The sequence below is a fragment of the Danio aesculapii genome, chromosome 10, assembly GCF_903798145.1.
Source record: "Danio aesculapii chromosome 10, fDanAes4.1, whole genome shotgun sequence".
NCBI classification, from domain to species: domain Eukaryota; kingdom Metazoa; phylum Chordata; class Actinopteri; order Cypriniformes; family Danionidae; genus Danio; species Danio aesculapii.
Window position 1 is genome coordinate 29,722,672 of NC_079444.1, and position 19,433 is coordinate 29,742,104.

General features: G+C 33.9%; 1 protein-coding gene across 1 annotated transcript; it reads right to left on the reverse strand.

Moving 5' to 3' along the window:
- Positions 1 to 7,959: 7,959 nt before the first annotated feature.
- On the reverse strand, positions 7,960 to 18,564 carry ift46 (intraflagellar transport 46 homolog (Chlamydomonas)). Its single transcript, XM_056467364.1, has 12 exons — positions 18,469 to 18,564; positions 16,351 to 16,444; positions 16,195 to 16,271; positions 13,134 to 13,282; positions 12,480 to 12,554; positions 11,385 to 11,478; positions 11,175 to 11,303; positions 10,962 to 11,080; positions 10,800 to 10,866; positions 8,601 to 8,661; positions 8,441 to 8,526; positions 7,960 to 8,239 (listed from the first exon to the last, which is right to left on the reverse strand). The coding sequence occupies exons 1-12, from the start codon at positions 18,490 to 18,492 to the stop codon at positions 8,147 to 8,149; spliced, it is 1,068 nt and encodes a 355-aa protein (XP_056323339.1). The 5' UTR covers positions 18,493 to 18,564; the 3' UTR covers positions 7,960 to 8,146.
- Positions 18,565 to 19,433: the final 869 nt, after the last annotated feature.

Genomic DNA, 19,433 nt, shown 5'->3' on the forward strand with positions numbered 1-19,433 from the left:
GTTCAAGTGTGCTCTATGTTTTATGTGTGGAATGAAATTTAGTCTCATATTTTTAATGATGATGATTTAGCAGCATGAATGTACAGAATATACAGTCACTAGACTAAGGGTCTTTTTTTCTGCTTATACTACGGTTACCACATCTAAAGGCATTGTTGAGACCTATTGCACAAAATGAGTTGAACAAACTCCAGGTTGCAAAGTAAGTTTTGGGTCAACAAGTCCAACCTGGTTAAGTGGTTTCACAATGCTTGAGATAATTGTTATGCTAACTTGGGATTTACAGAGTCTTGAACTCTGGCTGTTTGTCAGACGCATGCAGTCCAATCACTCGACACATGAGAGAGTCGGTTTGAGTCATTTCTCATGAGAGAGACTCGGTTGAAGACTAAGAGATATCATTATCAGAAATATAATGAATTTAAATGCATTTACAAGACACAAATAAACACTGTTGATGCAGCAATGCAAATCAACTGAATTTAAAAATGTAGGTTCGTATACAGCTCATTTTAAAAGCTTTTATATATTGTAATATTTAAATGTACATTTTAATGTAAAGCTACTAAATTTAATTGACAATTGTAAACTATTTAAATATATAGTATTCAAATATAATTAGAATATTTATAATTCATATTTAATATTATCTAATGCAAATAAATATTAACAATAAAAGACAATTTTGACTCCAAACTTATTTTAGCATAAATGGCTTTAATTTGGAACAAAAAATATGCACATGGTCTGTGAGTGTGTGAGTGTCATACACACACACACACACACACATACACACACACACACACACACACACACACACACACACACAAACATACATATTGTATTAATTTATTCATTATAAATTCACTTTACTCATAGCTGATTGGTCCAATTTGGGTTTAACCCAGAATAAAAACTGCTCCGGAGCAATCTCAAGAGTTTGCTAAAACTAATGGCAAACTTACCTGTGTAAAAACCCAAACAGGCCTTAAATGTTGTATTTCAAGTGTTTGATGTGAGTTATTTCTTACTTAAAATTAAATAAAGCTAATAATTTATGACGTGATTACAACGACTTCTATAAATAATAAACAGCATGCTGTTAGCTAAAGGTTTTCTGTTAAGTATACATTTTGTGATGACAGTGAACATACATAGGCCTATTATTATTATCATAGATCAGGGGTCGGGAACCTTTTTTCAGCAAAGAGCCATTTCAGATTTTTTTTGGCATTTTTTAAAGAGCCATTGGGGATATATATGAAGCATCACATGTTGAGCAAGTCCATGTAATGAGAAAGAATAATTTATAGAATTTCTTTTCTTTTCGCCATCAACACTCATGAATGTTGTTTGAATTTACGTGCGCAAGGTTACCATAAAAATGTAAGTTGTAATCGCGTTTCAAGTTAATTCACAGCGCCGCACACGTGCATTGGTTGAAACATCCTTTTATTTTTATTATTATTCATTTTGCTGTAAAAATATACAATAAAAAGGTCATTTTAATTGTATTTTCAATAGTAAACTATTTTTTAGTGACAGTTCAAATTTTTTATTGAAGTGAGACAGCTGGAGAGCCACATATTTTTGGTCAAAGAGCTACATGTGGCTCCCGAGCCATAGGTTCCCTACCCCTGTCATAGATCATAGACCTAGCTTTTTTACCACTATTCAGTTTGTGGATATAAATGACAGATAAAAAAAGACCTTGTTTTTAAAATAATACAAACTCAAGTGAATGTATGTACAGTATTAATATTTGCTAACTCAGACACAATGACAGCTGTTTAGTAATTTAAAAAATAGTTTGAGTATTCAGTAGATATGATATTATAACAGTTTGTGTAAAATCGTGCTAAACTATTGACTCTGATGGAAATAGAAAGAAGTTAAATGAATAAAGAACTAATGTAAAACACATATGTCCCACAAGTCATTGGTTTTTGAACAGTACATTTATGCTCTGTTTTTGTTCTCGCGTATCTTATCATTACTGACCAAATACAGAACGACTGTTTCCTCGCTGCAAATGGGTCCAAACTCAGAGTAACTGAAGTCCTCACAGTAAGCCTGACTGGACACTCTTGGCTTAATGAAGTCTGTGAAGGCGTATGACAATGTGGTCATCTCTTTAGGGTCTGCTGCTTTCTGAGAAACAAGAGTGGTCAGGGTAAACAATCATCACTGAGAGCTTTATGAACACACACAGTAAAAAGTGATTAGTTGGCTTTACTTTAACCCATAAGAACCCAAACCAAGTTCTCCTTATAGGAAAATTAAGAGGTAAATGAAACGGATCAGATGGACTATGGTATGTTTCTGCAATTGTTTTTTAAGGTCAGGGGTGCCCAAATTTTTTTCTTATGAAGGGCCAAAAAGCAAACTTGATTCAGGGCCGAAGGTAAATATAATTGCCATGGGTAATTTCCTATTTTATTTAATGATGTTGCTATAAAACATTGTTTTATATTTACAAATACAGTATTTTTTATATTTTATAATGAACTTATAACAGTTAAAACAAAACAAACCAAACCTCGCCAATGTCTTCTGCATAATCCTCCATCTGTCGAGTGAAAGTATTTACATTTTTAAAAATCTGATTTATGTCAACATTTAATTGAAACAATCAAAAAAGGTGATGACGATCTCTGAACTCTGTGTTAAAGGCATCCGCCCCAACACTTCATCATTCTTACTCTCCTCTCAGATGGGATGGTGAGACAAATCAAAGGTTACAATGGGCCAACTTTGGCCCGCGGGCCCTACTTTGGGCATCTCTGTTTAAGGTGCAACCTGTAATTGGGGATTTATAGTAAATGTTTAATTTGTCATATACAGTTGAAGTCAGAATTATTAGCCTCCCTGAATTATTAGACCCCCTGTTTATTTTTTACCCCAATTTCTTTTTAACTGTTTAACTAAGAGAAGATTTTTTCAGCACATTTATAAACATAATAGTTTTAATAACTCATTCCTAATAACTGATTTATTTGATCTTCGTCATGATGACAGTAAATATTATTTCACTAGATATTTTTCAAGACACTTCTATACAGCTTAAAGTGACATTTAAAGGCTTAACTAGGTTAATTAGGTTAACTAGGCAGGTTAGGGTAATTAGGCAAGTTATTGTATTACGAAAAAATATATAGCTTAAAGGGGCTAATAAATTTGACCTTAAATGTTTTTTAAAAAATTAAAAACTGCTTTTATTCTAGCTGAAATAAAACAAATAAGACTTTCTCCAGAAGAAAAAAATATTATCAGACATACTGTGAAAATTTCCTTCCTAGGTCAAAATATGTTAAACATGTTATATATCGATACACTGACTTTCCTTAATTATATATGGCCAATACTATTATTATATGTGGATAAATAATTAAATAAATATCTTTAGTCAACTAGATAGTGATGTTGAAGATTTTTCGTGGTGAACTGGGTCACCTTTATTATGCAGTAAGTTAGTAAAATAAAGATGCAAAATTGTCAATGACCAATTTGTTTTATCTAAAAAGGGAATTATTAACAAAGTAGCTACTTCAACATTATTTTTTGTTTACATTTTATTAAAATTTGCTATAAAACTAAACTAAATGAATCAGCTGAAAAAATGGAGCTGCTTATTACCTTTTTTTCTTAATGTCTCATAAAAATTTCACAGACTGTTTTAAAGTTAACAGCCCAATGGAACATATATGGCACCATAATATTATCTTAACTTGGTTGTAAAAAATTCTATGTTCCTTCAGGTTGTGTTCCTAACACAAATCAATTACTTTTAATTTAAGTAGATTGAACATAAAAGAATTAAGTTGTCACAAATAAATCTCAAGAACTGTGTTGATTCAGCTCATTTTAAATAAATTGTTTAAACAAGCAGCAATATATATATATATATATATATATATATATATATATATATATATATATATATATATATATATATATATATATATATATATATATATATATATATATATATATAATATATATATTTTTTTTTTTCTTTATATCAGTTTGTTCAAAGTAATCATATTTCAGTGGTAGTTCACCCCACAATTTAAACTCTGTCCTCATTTACTCACCCTTGACTTGAAGACACAGAAGAAGAAACCTGTAACCATTGACTTCCATGGTAGGATAAACAAATACTTTGGAAGTCAGTGGTTACAGGTTTCAAAATACTTATTCAAAATATCTTTTGTGGGAAAAATCTAATTGATATGGAACAAATTAAGATTGAGTAAATGGAAATTGTCATTACTGGGTGAACTATCCCTTTAATATTCTTCAACTTCTTCTGAAATCATCATTCATCTGTATATGAAGAGTTCAGCTGCAAAAACCTTGAAGTGCCATCTAAAATGTTCTACTAAACTGAGTACTTTCTTCAGGCTCCTGTGTGTAGCAAAGCACTCACAAATAGTAATAATTACTGAAGAAAGTTCAGTAATTTCACTTTTACTACAAATGATAGGTTATTTTTATTGCTTTTAATGTGAAATATCTGAACATAAACACTGGGGAATGAAAAAAGTGCTAATTTTAGATCACATATTTAGATGGCACTTTGAGGTTTTTTCCATCTGAACTCTTTGTATATTGTTTCACAAATTACCTGATTAGTTCCACGGACTTTGTCAGCATCCACTGTGTATTACAGAAATGATAAAATAAGTGATACATTTTAACAAGGTATACATTTCAAACCAAACAAACCTGTGGGTTTTATATAGTCATTTTGCTAAGACAACATTTATGAACATCATTCATGTAAGCATTTTGGAGAAAGACTTACTGTTGTGATGTTTATAAAGGCAGTAGAAGACAATGCACAGTCCCAAAACACCCATAAACGCAAGTCCAGAAGTAAACACAATCTGAACCATTTGACTTTTACCACTAGGATGATTTGCTTGGTTATCAGTGGAGTTCTCACCTCAAAAAAAAAAAAAAACAACAGAAAATTCCATGATTATGCATGGGTTGTGTAATTCTTACATGGATGTTCAATTGGGTTTAAGTCAGGGCTCTGGCTGGGTCATTCAAGAACAGTCATAGTTCACTCCTTTGTTATTTTAGCTGTCTGCTTAGGGTTACTGTCTTGTTGGAAGGTAAACTTTCAGCCCAGCCTGAGGTCCTGTGTGCTCTGGAGAAGGTTTTCATCCAGGATATTCCTGTACTTGGCCACATTCATCCTTTCCTCAATTGCAACCAGTCATCCTGTACCTGCAGCTAAAAAACACCCCCACAGCATGATGCTGCCACCACCACGCTTCACTGTCGAGACTGTATTGGACAGGTGATGAGCAGTGCCTGGTTTTCTCCACACATACTGCTTAGAATTAAGGCCAAAAAGTTATTTCTTGGTCTCATCAGTCAAGAGAATCTTTATTTCTCACCATCTTGGAGTCCTTCAGGTGTTTTTTTTAGCAAACTCCATGCGGGCTTTCATGTCCCATGTTTCATAGACCAACTGGTGAAGGACTTCAGTGATGGTTGACTTTCTACACCTTTCTCCCATCTCCCGACTGCATCTATGGAACTCAGCAACAGTGATCTTTGGGTTGTTCTTTACCTCTCTCACCAAGGCTCTTCTTCCCCGATAGCTCAGTTTGGCCAGATGGCCAGCTCTAGAAAGGGTTCTGGTCCTCCCAAATGTCTTCCATTTAAGACATTTAAGAATTATGAAGACCACAGTGCTTATAAGAACCTTAAGTGCAGCAGAAAGGTTTTGCAACCTTGGCCAGATCTGTGCCTTGCCACAATTCTGTCTCTGAACTCTTCAGGCAGTTCCTTTGGCCTCATGATTCTCATTTGCTCTGACATGCACTACGAGCTGTAAGGTCTTATGTAGACAGGTGTGTGGCTTTCCAAATCAAGTCCAATCAGTATAATCAAACACAGCTGGACTCAAATGACGGTGTTGAATCATCTCAGGGACGATCAGAAGAGATGGACAGTATCTGAGTGAAATATATGACTGTCACAGCAAAGGATCTGAATACTTTGGACTGTGTGATGTTTCACTTTTTCTTTTTTTAATAAATCTGCAAAAACATCAACAATTCATTTTTTTTCTATCAATATGGGGTGCTGTGTACATTAATGAGGGGAAAAAAAATACTTAAAGGATTTTAGCAATTTGCTGCAATATAACAAAGAGTGAAAAATGTAATGGGGGTCTGAATACTTTCCGTAACCACTGTAAACATGTTTAGTTTAATTCCTGATCCTGAACACGATCTTATTCTGGTTATTCAGAGAAGTGTGCAATGAATGGACTTTTACTCACTAGTGATGCGTTTGTGTTTTTCAGATTGTCCATACTCATTGGATACGATGCAGCTGTATGTGCTGTAATCTGAGCTGCTGATGTGTAGAGTTTGGTTTCTGTTACTGAATGAGTGTCTTTCATCCTCTACAATTGAGACTCCTTCTTTCTTCCACATCAGATGCAGAAATGAGCCAGTCACGTTACATGTGAGAGACACAGATCTGCTGGAGCTCCATGAGACCTGGATTTCTGTTGCTTTTGGTGGGTCTTAAAACAAAATAATTGAATGAGCAAACTGACTATTTTAGAGAACTGTACAAATGAGATGCTGTGTCTGACTTACAATCAATCAGTAATGTGAAGTTTTGGTGTTCTGTAGGTTTATCTTTTATAACTATAGTTTCCATGTAGAATCCTTCATCTTGATTGGTCACGTTCTCCAGAATGAGGCTGTTGTTGCTTATATAGAAATGAGCTTTTCCACAGCATTGCCTGTAGTGTGTGTCATTATTGCTATGTTTTTTAAAACATAGACATGTTGATGAGTTGTTTATTTTAGTCCATTCCACCAAAAACAGAGAATCAGCATATTGTTGAGCAAGTGTCTCTCCGGTGAGCTCAACTCGGCTGTATAAGCCCCGTTTAAGCATCGTCTCCAGTTTCACTTCAGTAATTCTTGCTGTCAAATGAATATGTTCACTAGTATTAATAAACACTTCCAAGAGAACAATGAATTCTATACTTTAAACATGCATGTGAAATATAGGAATTGGACTACTAATATTTAATAAGCGTCACATTTATTTTTTAAAACATCAAAAGTATAATTACATTAATCATGCATATAATTATTTCCACAATGAAAACAGAAAAAGCAGTCAAAGCTGTACTTACCAAATATAGTAAACATAAACAGCCAAACATAAATGTAGTATCCGGACATCTTTAGCTAACAGTTAAGTTTAATGTCTAACTATTAATCAGGCCTTTCAGATATGTAGATCTTGACAACCAAGAGCTGCAACGGACACCTCAGAGTTTAAAAATAAGCCTCTGAAAACCGCAAAGCAGATAGAACAAGGAAGAAGTTGAACTTATGATATAATCACGCACATTAATTACTTATCTAGACAGAATGTGTTCAATGTGAATGTTTCTAAATGATAAACCTTAACAATTCAACTTACACGGAGTCATAATCTACCGTCATAAGCTGTTACAGAAAACATTTACAGAAGTCCAAATGAACCTGAAGTTTCTGTGGAGTTTTATTTGAGTATAATGACGTATTTCCAGGTAAAACAGAATACTGAGTAAAGGTCGGGTTATACTTATACACTCTTACTTTTCAGTCCGAGAAACTAATGCTTTGGAGGGCATGTCTAAGCATATTTCATTAAAAAAATCTAACTGATGTCATAAGAGGAGGACGGCCACTCCAGAGAGGAAGCAAGTGGTCAGATTTTGATTAAATATTAGCAAAACAAACATTTTTTTTTTCACTGGATTAAATTACATTGATTCATTGTTAGGACTAACAATATAATTCAAAATAAACAGTAAATTGTGGTTTCATGTGGACTTTAATATAAGAAAGTGAGGGGAAAAGAAAGCTCATCCTTTTCAGATTACAGGTACTAGCTTTATTAAAACCCACACATATTTCCAGTCTATAGTTTGAAAAGGGAAGTTTTTATTCAAATTATAGTGATTACAACATCACAACCTTGTCATGAGATATCAGTCTATCAAACCCAAACATCAACAGTTCATATAATATAAGACGTAATAACACAACGCAGCATCAACAAACGGCTTAGAACAAAACAGGATGTAAGAAAATAGGGCAAGAGGGCGACCTCAGTCCAGAGTGAGTCTTTCTATCTCAGCGGTGGCAGTACGTGAAGCAGGTGGTGTGTCAGATTTTTGTCCATCTGTTGCAGATTTAAAGTGCTGTTCAAAGGGACAAACAAAATCAGATTGTCAATATACAAAAGCTTTTGCTTTACACAAACTGAATGAACACTGCATAATGCAAACCCTAATCTAACCCTTATCAAACCAAAAAATATAATATTGAAATAATTTTTTACTTATTTTTATTCTTAGTAAATTTTACCTACTATTAAATACCATAAACGGTCGAAAACCAACCTGTGAGTTCTTGAATTCAGAGTAGAGCGTGAACAGAACATGAAGCGAGTGAATTCGGTTCTTGTACACAGGGATGTCCAGAATTCCTGGCAGGTTAAACTAAACAGTCATTACAATAATCAAAAAAAGAGCATCAAATATGTAAATGCACGAAACTTACCACAGATCATGTCAACATACTCTGCCAAATCGCAATCAATGTCTGCTGTGGGGAGATTCACCTGGCGAATGGATTAGAAAGTAGTTGAGCATTACTGAATTTGAGCAAAGTCAAGTGACCTTTACTATAATAAAGTAATAGGCCCTGTGAATCTGAGGTTCACATACATTTATAACAGCTTCACATGACTTATTGCTTTTATAAAATGATTATTCCATTTGTGTAGCAAGGTTTAAAAAAAAAGTTTCTTTAGGTACATCCCAAATTGCATATGTTAATAATCGCATAATTGTCTAATCTATGCCATTTTGTATCATTTATAATGTTAGTGCATTCACATACATTTTACGTAGAATAAGTACCTTTAAATATCTTGATGACACATTTATTCAATTAATAAAAAGAAGTGTGTAATGTTAAACTTCATGCACACTAAAAGGTTGCTCATGTAACACATTAGTCTATGAGGTTGGATTACTTTACTTTGGATTGATTTTAGACAAAACTCTCTTATATTTAAGGAATTATGTCGCATTCCGATGGTGAAGGCAGCAGTACAATTTGGTAGTTTCGATAATTTGACAACCATTAAACTTTGACAGGAAATGGCTTGAATTTCCAATTAGTAAAAAAAGTTAGCATTCCATTTGGAACAATAATAAACTCATACACTGCAAAGCTGAGTGTATAAATGCATAGTATTTAGTATATCATCCGGGACACAACTTTTGGCAACAGTCACTGGTGCATGTTCTCTAGAATAAAGCTCAACCAATCAAGTGACCTATCCATTTTATAATGTGTAATATAGCTGTTATAGAGATGGTCAACAGAATTGGCATGCTGCCACTTAAGCTCTCAAAAGACAATTTAACTGGACAACGTTCTAACCAACAAGGTCTTCATTCCATGTCCCAAAAGCCAGCTTCTGTGCCCGACGATCGGGTTGTCGTGGTCCTTTCGAAAGGCAAAGCTCTCGATTTACCAGTCAATGTACGTTCATACTCTCACCTATGATCATGAGCTTTGGGTCAAGACCAAAAGGACAAGATCTCGGATACAAGCGGCTGAAATGAGTTTCCTTCGCCGGGTGGCAGGGCACACCCTTATAGATAGAGTGAGGAGCTCTGACACCCAGGAAGAGCTCGTAGTAGAGCCGCTGCTCATTTACATCGAGAGAAGTCAGCTTAGGTGGCTCGGGCATCTGTTTTGGATGCCTCCTGGACGCCTACCTAGGGAGGTGTTCCAGGCATGTCCCACCAGGAGGAGGCCTCAGGGAAGACCCGGGACACGATGGAGGGACTATGTCTCTCGGCTGGCCTGGGAATGCCTCAGGATCTCCCCTGAGGAGCTAGAGGAAGTGTCTGGGGAGAGGGAAGTCTGGGGTTCTCTCCTAAGACTGCTGCCCCCGCGACCAGGCCCCGGAAAAGCGATTGAAAATAAATTAAATGAATGGTCTTCATTAGGTTTACTTTTTATTTTTTGTTTGGCTTGATCAAGCACCTGCCTTTGAAGCTGCAACCATTTTTTTCGTATTGTGACGCAGTTCCTAGAGAAACAGAATATTAAATGGGAAAACAGTGGGCGTGGCTTGTTGTTTCTGCTGTGAGCTGACTGGATGTAGTGAAGTATAGAATTCATGTAGAAAGTTCAGGAAATGGGTTTTACAAGAGTTATTATGACCTAATAGACACCTCCTCCTCACCATTTCAGTTTGTTTTCAAAACTGACAGTTGGAGGGGCGTGGTTAAGTATGTCAGTCACGCTCAATATCTCAAAATCATGTAACCTGAGAATTTTTGTTTCTAAAAGATGTCTAATAGATGTCTAATAGACATCTAAACATAGTCGTCTTGGCTAAAACAAGGCTAAATTTGGGCTGTCAGTGAAAATATAATAGATGTCTACACACAATGAATGACTACACACATAAAGTATTTCTAATCTGCCCATTTGACGACTAGTCTAGTTTTGGGCTATTCTTAAATGTCTATTAGATTTTCACTGACAGCCTTGTTTTAGCCAGGCTGTCTATGTTTAGATGTCTATTAGATGTCTATTAAACACAATATTATATGCTGGGCGATGACTTTTCTTAATATAGCTGTTATAAAATAAACTTTAGCATACAAAAGTGTACAGATCCTAAAATAGCATAACAAGGGTATTTCTAGTAAAACATGTTACTCGAGAACCAACCTTCCCCAGAAGTTCCTCAAATTCAGATGGCCACTCTTGCATCAGGCTGTCAATGTCTGGCATGGGCCTGAATAAACATATACAAGGCTCTGGTTACAAATTGACATAAATGTTGTGATTTGTTTCTCTGGATGTTGGTGTTTTGTTTATGTCAGTGTTTGCCTTGTGTAGTGAACTGTAGCTGGAGGTTTGGAGCGATGCAGCTCGCTAATGCTCTCAATCCAGTTGTCTATAGCTTTAGGGTTCTTCTCAGGGTTTTCGATGCTCTTAACTTTCACTTCCTGTGAAGAGAAGTGCATCACAGTGTTATTTTAGTTGCCAGGCTGCAAACTTCAAAGCGTCTTAATTAGTCTTCTAGTGCGTGCGAAGACTTACCGTGACATTGTGCTGTTTGCTGTTCTCTGAGAGCCACAGGGAAAGCACGGTCGGGTCTGACTGTTTAGTGCACGGCTCATCCAGAACCAGCAGACCCAGATTGTCAGGCTTTCCATCAGGTCGTGGTACCTGTAAAATGCAAAGCGTTTAAAATATGTATAAAGAAATTGGAAATTCAGCAGTGCTTCAAGTGTGAGAAGTTTAACTCACTTTGAGGAAAGCATCAATGTCCCCCACAGCTGGGATGAAATCGGGGATAAAGGGTTTCAGTTTGTGGTCAAGCTCTATCGACTGCGGAGTGTATCTGAAGAATGCAGTTTACAATTAATACCAGTAAAAAGTGAAATGACCATATTTTGCTTATGTTTCTTCAAGATTTTTTTTTGCTTTCTGATGATGATAACTTGATGGTCTTAATCTTTTACATATTTTTACAATTAATTTTTTTTTAATTATATTTGAATAAAATGGTATTTATAATAATTACTTTATACAGAATTATTAGCCCCCCTGAATTAACAGCCCCCTGTATATTTTTCCCCAATTTTTGTTTTAGATTTTTTTTTCAACACATTTCTAAGGTAATAGATTTATTAACTCATTTCTAATAACTGATTTGCCATAATGACAGTACGTAATATTTTACTCGATATTTTTTAAGATACTAGTATTCAGATTTAGTGCAATTTAAAGGCTTAACTAGGTTAAGTAGGCAAGTTAGGGTAAATAGGCAAGTCGTCTCTTTGTTTGTTCTGTAGCCAATTGAAAAAAGGGGACTAATAATAATGACCTTAAAATGGTTAAAATGAACAGCTTTTATTGTAGCCTTAAAATAAAACAAATAAGACTTTCTCCAGAAGAAAAAATATTATAGAAAACACTGTGAAAATTTCCTTGCTCTGTTAAACATCATTTGGAAAATATTTGAAAAAGAAACAAAATTCACAGGAGGGCTAATAATTCTGACTTCAACTGTACATAAATATTATGTTACCTAAATACCATTATCTGTTCATCATTTTAATCAAGTTGTACATTTCTGTAAAATGTACGAAAGACAAAAAAAGAGTTTAAATCTAAATATCGCCCTCATTTCCACCAGATAATGCCATCGAAAAAAAAATTATTAGATGTTCAGAATGTCTGAATTATTCTTAAAGTTCTATGAGCCAAGAATGATAACTATAACCCCAATGTTAGCATCAATGTAAATGTAAATTCAGCTTATAAGCATGCACTGCAGTTTTTTCACACATTCCTTTAAACGCTGTTTCTTGTAAAGGTGTGAAATTGTTGCATGCTCACCTTGTGATGTACTGAAACAGCTCTTTAATCTCGCCTGTCACAGGAAGATGCTCGTAATCAGCCGGGTCGTAAGCACTATGAAGAGTCATACAAAAAAAAACATTTTAAAAACTTATAAAATATCTTTGGTTTAGAACAGATTATGTATTATAATGCACCACATACTATCATTAAAATACACCATGTTCAACAACCAAACTATCATATTTATTCATTTAGCTAAAATAAATTAAAATATTTATGCCAGACATTTTTTATTTCATTATTTTAACAAAAAAAAAAAATGAAATACCTTTTGGTTTAGAGTAGATTATGTATTAAAATGCACCAAGTACTATTGTTAAAATGCATTTCTAAAATCTATTTTCTCAACAAATAATCTATCACTTTGATTCTTTAAGCTAAAAGTAAATAAAATATTTATGTAATTCTATTTTGTTGTAAAAAATTATAAAATGCTTTTGGTTTCAAGTAGATGCCGTATTATAATCTAATAGATACATTTTTGTCTAAATACTAAATTTATTACTGAAACTTTACATTTCAACCCAACTAAACCATCTTTTTAATTTAATTTCCACCAGAGCTATTTAAATTTTTTTCCTGCTCCTTTCAGCAGACGGTGTGCGAGTAAATAATGGCTAGCAGCTCTACCCTTCTGGAGCAGATCCTGGCTCCTCTTCCTCCTCATCAGATTCTGTGTCATCAGAATCATCATCATCGTCGTCATCATCATCATCCTCATCTTCTTCCTCATCATTCTTATTAGCACTACGGGGACCAGGTGGCGGCTCTTTCTTTCTCTGTTGTCAAATGTCGAGTTATGCATCGAAATTATAAGTCCAAGGCACTCAAAGTAAGTGAAGAAATTTTAAAAAGCCTTAACATAACTATTCTTTAAAAACAGCACCTGTGCATTTCGGCAACACTTTCCTTCATCGGGGTAACAATGTTGACGTACGTCTCAAGTTCATTTAAACACTCATTTAAACACATAACTCAATAATATATAAAAACAATACAGAAAATGATATATCAAACACAATAAAGTCAACTGAACAGTCGTTAGTAATTCAGTAATGAAAGAGAGAAAAAAAAGACAATAGTAATCTTGATAAGTGTTTAACAACATATTTCTCGAAGTAAATACATGAAATGTATATAGAGAAGGAAACCACAAAAAATTTGCATGTATAAACAAATACAAACAGTGCTTCCCACATAGACTTTATTTGGCCGGGCCGCCCAGGTATATTAACACCCACCCAAGTATATTTGATGCCACTTATTGTTATTATTATTATTATTATTTTTGTTGTTGTTGTTATTATGGTTTACGATTATTATAATCTTTTTACACTTTTTTTGTATCCGCACAAGATAAACATCCTGGATCGATTAAGTAGTGGAAAATCTTCTCTTACCCTACACGTTTCGTACCGCTTTTGTGTGTGCACTAGAACTGTCAACAGACAGTCTCATGTGCTCTGCATCAACACACATTATTTGGGACTTAACAATACGTCTGGCTGGGGTTTGTAAATCTTCTAAAATGTCAGCTATTTGACTTTCGCTTTCGCTGTCTACTTTTTCCTCTTAGCTTCACAGCTGAAAGCGCATGCACGATCATGAGAGTGAGAAAGAGAAACATTAACTAATTAATTCTTTAATCTGAACGACTTAATCTAAACTTTACAATTTACTCGGAGAGGACAAAATGCCATGGCTGCAAAATATATGTAAACCATTAGAAATGGTTAATCAGATATTACCAGAAATATTGCCTCTTTTTATTCGTGTTTTCTCACTTGTTTCTCATTTGCTGTATATTTAATTAATTTGATTATGTTAATATGTTACACGTTTTATACATGTACTGAATGCTTTGGCAGTTCTGCACAAAATGTCATGTCAATAAAGTAACCTGAACTTGAACTTGAGAGAGAAAGACAGCAGCTTTTACCAATGGGTTCACATGGCTCCTGAATAGTATACAAGTAGGCCTGTCACAATAATTAATATATCGACTTCTCGCACAACACATGAACATGACCTCAATCATGTTTTTGATGATGCAATATATAGCCTGATTCTAGCAACATTTTAGCTGACTGTGCAACATCTCTATCTCTATTAGAGATATCAGTGTCAGTACTGTTAAAAAAAACACTATAGTAGTTATTGTGGGTGTTTGACAACTGAAAATAGGTCTGGTAGCAGATATCGCAGCCTCTGTTACTTTTTACAGTGTATTGTTTGTTAACATTTATTATTATTTATTTAAGATATACAGTTTCACATTTTGATTCCAATGCCTAAATTGTTAAAATGACTATAAGCAAATGAAACATTCTAAAGAATATTGTTGAACATTATGATGTTATTATATTGTCATTCTGGCATTATATAATGAGTGGCATAAAATTGTCTTAAAATGATAATAATATTGTTAACTAGATATTTTTCAAGACACTTCTATACAGTTTAAAGTGACATTTAAAGGCTTAACTAGGTTCATTAGGTTAACTAGGCAGGTTAGGGTAATTAGGCAAGTTATTGTATAATGATGGTTTGTTCTGTAGACTATCGGAAAAAAAAATGCTTAAAAGGGCTAATATTTTTTACCTTAAAATGGATCTTAAAAATTTTTAAATAAATAAAATAAGACTTTCTCCAGAAGAAAAAATATTATCAGACATTCTGTGAAAATTTCCTTACCCTTTTAAACATTAGTTGGGAAATACTTAAAAAAGAAAGAAAAATGTAAAGGGGGGCTAATAATTCTGACTTCAACTGTACATGTAAAAATAGTGGATTTCTTTTTTTATTTCAACAGTCTTTTGGAAAAACCTTTAAGAAAAAGCATATAACAGTGTCATAATAAATAAAAATATTGTTAAAAATCACATAATTTTTTTGTTTGTTTGCATGTGGTTAACCATTTATGTGCTATGGGTAAAAGGTGTGTTTCAATTCGGCTACCACCGCAAGTATATTTCAAAACTGGGGGCAGCACTGACATACATTTGCATTTTTGTTCATACATGCATATTTTTGTGGTTTCCTGCGTGTAAGTGCTGTTTTAAAGGAATAGCCATGTTAATAAAGGCTTTTTAAAATGTCTTTACTTTTCGAGTGCCTTCCCTGCAGGCACAGGGACGTTGTACCCCAACATACCCCAATGTCGCGGGGACATTGGATTTTGTTTGGAATGAAAAATCAGGTTGACGTCAAAACTCAACGTCATGCCAACGTCAGTATTCAATGTCCAACCTAAAATCAACCCAAAATCAACCAAATATCAATGTCTAATCATGTTACACCTCGACGTTGTGTGGACGTTACCATTATGACATCTATCAGATGTTAGATTTTGGTCACTTTCCAACACAATTTAAAATTAACCAAATATCAATGTAATTTGATGTTGTTATTGGACGTCAAAATAACATTGTCCTTAAACGTAGGCTAGACGTTGAACTTTGGTCACCTGACGTCATGGCCGAAATCTAACCTGATATTAACGTCTTATGATGTTGTGTGCCTGCTGGGTTGGACTTATGATTTCATTGTTTATCTTTATGAACACCTTTTCCAAAAAGCACAGACACATTAACTACCCATGAAGCACTTTTTATTTGACTTTCATAGTGAACGAGTTATTCTTTGATTTATGCATTTGTGAATTAAGAAACCGTTTTAATTTCAATCTCACCTTAGTGTCTTCTTCTAATTTCTCACCAGCATAACTGGACATGGTGCTCTGCTTCTGCCTACCTGTCCTCCTGGACACTGAAACACACATTGCCATTAAAACCAGATGGAAAGTAGGTGAGAAAAATAGGGGTAAAACAGCGGTAAACAGTCTCACCGATCTGTCTTGGGGATGGTGTGTGAACACTGGCCGCCTCTTCTGCGTTCACCTCAAAACTTTCGTCGTACGGCTGGTTGGTTGTGAGTTGGATCTGATCGCGAAGATATTTGCACTTTAGTTTTTACTAAAACCTGGGTGTGAAAACTTACAGAGCTGCCGATCTAGACTGTATTTTTGAAGAGTCATACTGAAACCAAAAATGCTGCTGATTCAAAATACAACTACGGGGGCCAAGAAATGCTGTCTAGGTAGGTTTACAGACACAGTGTATTAGGGCAAGACACTGCAGGTGAAGAGGATAAATGAAAATAAATAAATAAATAATTGAGCAGTTAAAAATTTAATTCTAATACTTGCTCAGTTGCTTACTTTAAAAAATTGCTAAGATTTTTACAACTTTTCTTAATTGTTTAGATTTGCAAATTATGCATTATTAAATTAAATGTTGCTAATTTGTATACATTTCTAGTACGGCTGCACAATATATCGTTTCAAGATCGAAATTGCAATGTGATCATTGGCAAGTCACATCGCGAGTATACGCAATGCTGAATCTGGATTATAAATTAGAATTTTGCAAGTGTTTTTTGAGGCCTGTGACTGTGTGAGGGTTTTATAAATCATTCAGGCATAAAAAAGTTGTACCGTTTGTAACTTTGACAAATTAATAACAATTCATTTTATTGAGTTGTTTAAAAACCAAAAAAACACTATTATTTTACATCTGATTATACAATTACTATTTACCTGAATACAGATCACAACAATAAAACACTGTTTATTTAATTGGTTTCTTTTTCTTTATTGAATTTACCTATGCTTTTAGATCGTTGTTTATATGTTATGCATATGCACTCCCCTACAGAATCATCCAAATCAATCTAAAATTATAAATTCTTTCCAAATAGTTATTCAATAAATCTAATGAAACAGTATTCATATCGCAGAATAAAATAATATTGCAATGTTAGATTTTTCCAATATCTTGTAGCACTAATTTCTAGCACAAAAATCTGAATATTAGATGAAGTCTATAAAAAAATGTAAAACAAAAAAAAAGTAAATGTAAATAAATGTAAAATGTACTTTTTTAACATTTCATACTGTAAACTGCCAGGGAAAAAAAGAAGCTATTTTTGTAGATTTTATTTAAAATGTTATCAGGCACGTTATGTATGAACACATTCCTTCAGAAAATTTTAAGAATATATATATGAACAAAAACAATTTGGTGTGGTTGTGTTTGAGAAGATTTATGAGTCTTTTAAGATTTTTTTTCTAAAAACGTCCTTAAATTTTTTTTAATGTGTTGTTTTTGTAATTTAAATAAACAAACAAAGTGATATAGTGTGACGAATGAAACAACTTGGGAGGAAACACTTTATGAAGAGCAAAAGACTCTGAAATCTCAAAATTGACATATCCCAGCAAGCAATTTTGTGTTTAATAGACGTCTAATAGACATTTAAGCATAGACAGCTTGGCTAAAACAAGACTAAACTTATCTTAAAATCTAATAGACATCTACGAATAGCCCAAAAACTAGACTAGTCATTAAATAGACAGATTAGACAGACTTTATGTGTGTAGTCATTCGTTTCTGTTTATTTGACGACCAGTCTAGTTTTGGCCTATTCTTAGACGTCTAGTAGGTTTTCACTGACAGCCCAAATTTAGCCTTGCTTTAGCCAAGACGAGAATGTTCAGACGTTTATAAGACATCTATTAGACATCATTTAAAAACAAAAAATGCTTGCTGGGATATGTCAGAGTTGGTCTCTAACGTTACAGTAAAGCTTTTTCCAGCTGGTTTAGCTGTTATAAAGAGTATCTTAATCCACATAAAGCAGTTATGGTAAGCAAGCGACTATTTCGTAACTTCGTGGTTTGTAGAGAAATATTCAGTCCTATTTTAAGACTCGGAGTGACCGCTGAACATTGTGAAATACTGCAGCGGAGAGTTTAACTCGAGCTCTGCACTGATTCTGTGGCGACGCCTCGCAAGCGCCAATGAATATAAATCACGCTAACGTTGCCGTGCTGTAGATTATATTAGATATTTACGATGGCATCCAAGATTACATAAGTGACATCTGCGCGATAATAACAACAAACCTTTTGTCGCTCAGACCTCTCCATGAAAACACGACGGTGTACTGTTGCCAAGGAAACTTGATCTCGCGAGGTGTTCACCGGAAATGCGCAAATATCAGTTGTTTAGGCGACTTTTTAATCCTCTGGTATCGGTGGCGTATTTTGATTAAATGTTTGTAGACAATTTAGATATTTACCGTGATATCCAGTATTAAACAAGGGACATGTGCGCAACAATAATAAAAACTTTTGTTGCTCAGACTTGATCTCGAGAGATGTTTACCGGAAGTGCGTTAATGTCGGATGTTTTTTATGCAAGTGTGAAAAGAAAACAATGAAAAAGAATATACTAACAGTACATACGTCCACATAAAAATGGTATAAACATATAGTTTCCAGAGGTAGAAAGATAACACTATTTATTAAGATAAGACTGATAATTAATAAAATTACAAAGTAGTACCATATTGTTAAATCTCTCATAAAATGCTCACAATTTGGCTTAGCTTTAGCCCATTTCTTTATATGAATATGATATATTACTGAAATCTGATTATTAGTAAAATTATTGTGTAATAAAATATAATGCAATTATGACAAAACAAGTGTGCACTAAAAAGGTGTCAGATTCTTTCACGCCATAAAAAGTTTTCTGTATCCACTTTGAACCATTAAAACAACTATTTTACTAGGTAAATTCTGTGCACAACTTATACATTTATAACTTATAACAATATAATATAAATATTTTTTTTTTACATTGTTGCTTATGAACAATGTATTTGTTAGTGAACATACGTTCTTCCACTCAGTGTTTACATGTCACTTTGTAACACACAAGACGACTTTTTAATTCTCCTATCATGTTTCAATGAAATAATGTCCTAATTTTAGTTATGCTTTTGTTTAATATTTTGTATTTTATGGTTCTTATATTTCTATAGTAGTTATACAACCAATACATTTAACCAATTTGTTTTAGGAAT

Coding starts and splice junctions, on each gene's coding strand:
- ift46 (XM_056467364.1), bottom strand. CDS start 18,492: ATGGAGAGGTCTGAGCGACAAAAG. Junction 16,272..16,350: donor ACCATCCCCAAGACAGATCG/GTGAGACTGTTT, acceptor TGTGTGTTTCAG/TGTCCAGGAGGACAGGTAGG. Junction 8,662..10,799: donor TTGAGGAACTTCTGGGGAAG/GTTGGTTCTCGA, acceptor TCCATTCGCCAG/GTGAATCTCCCCACAGCAGA.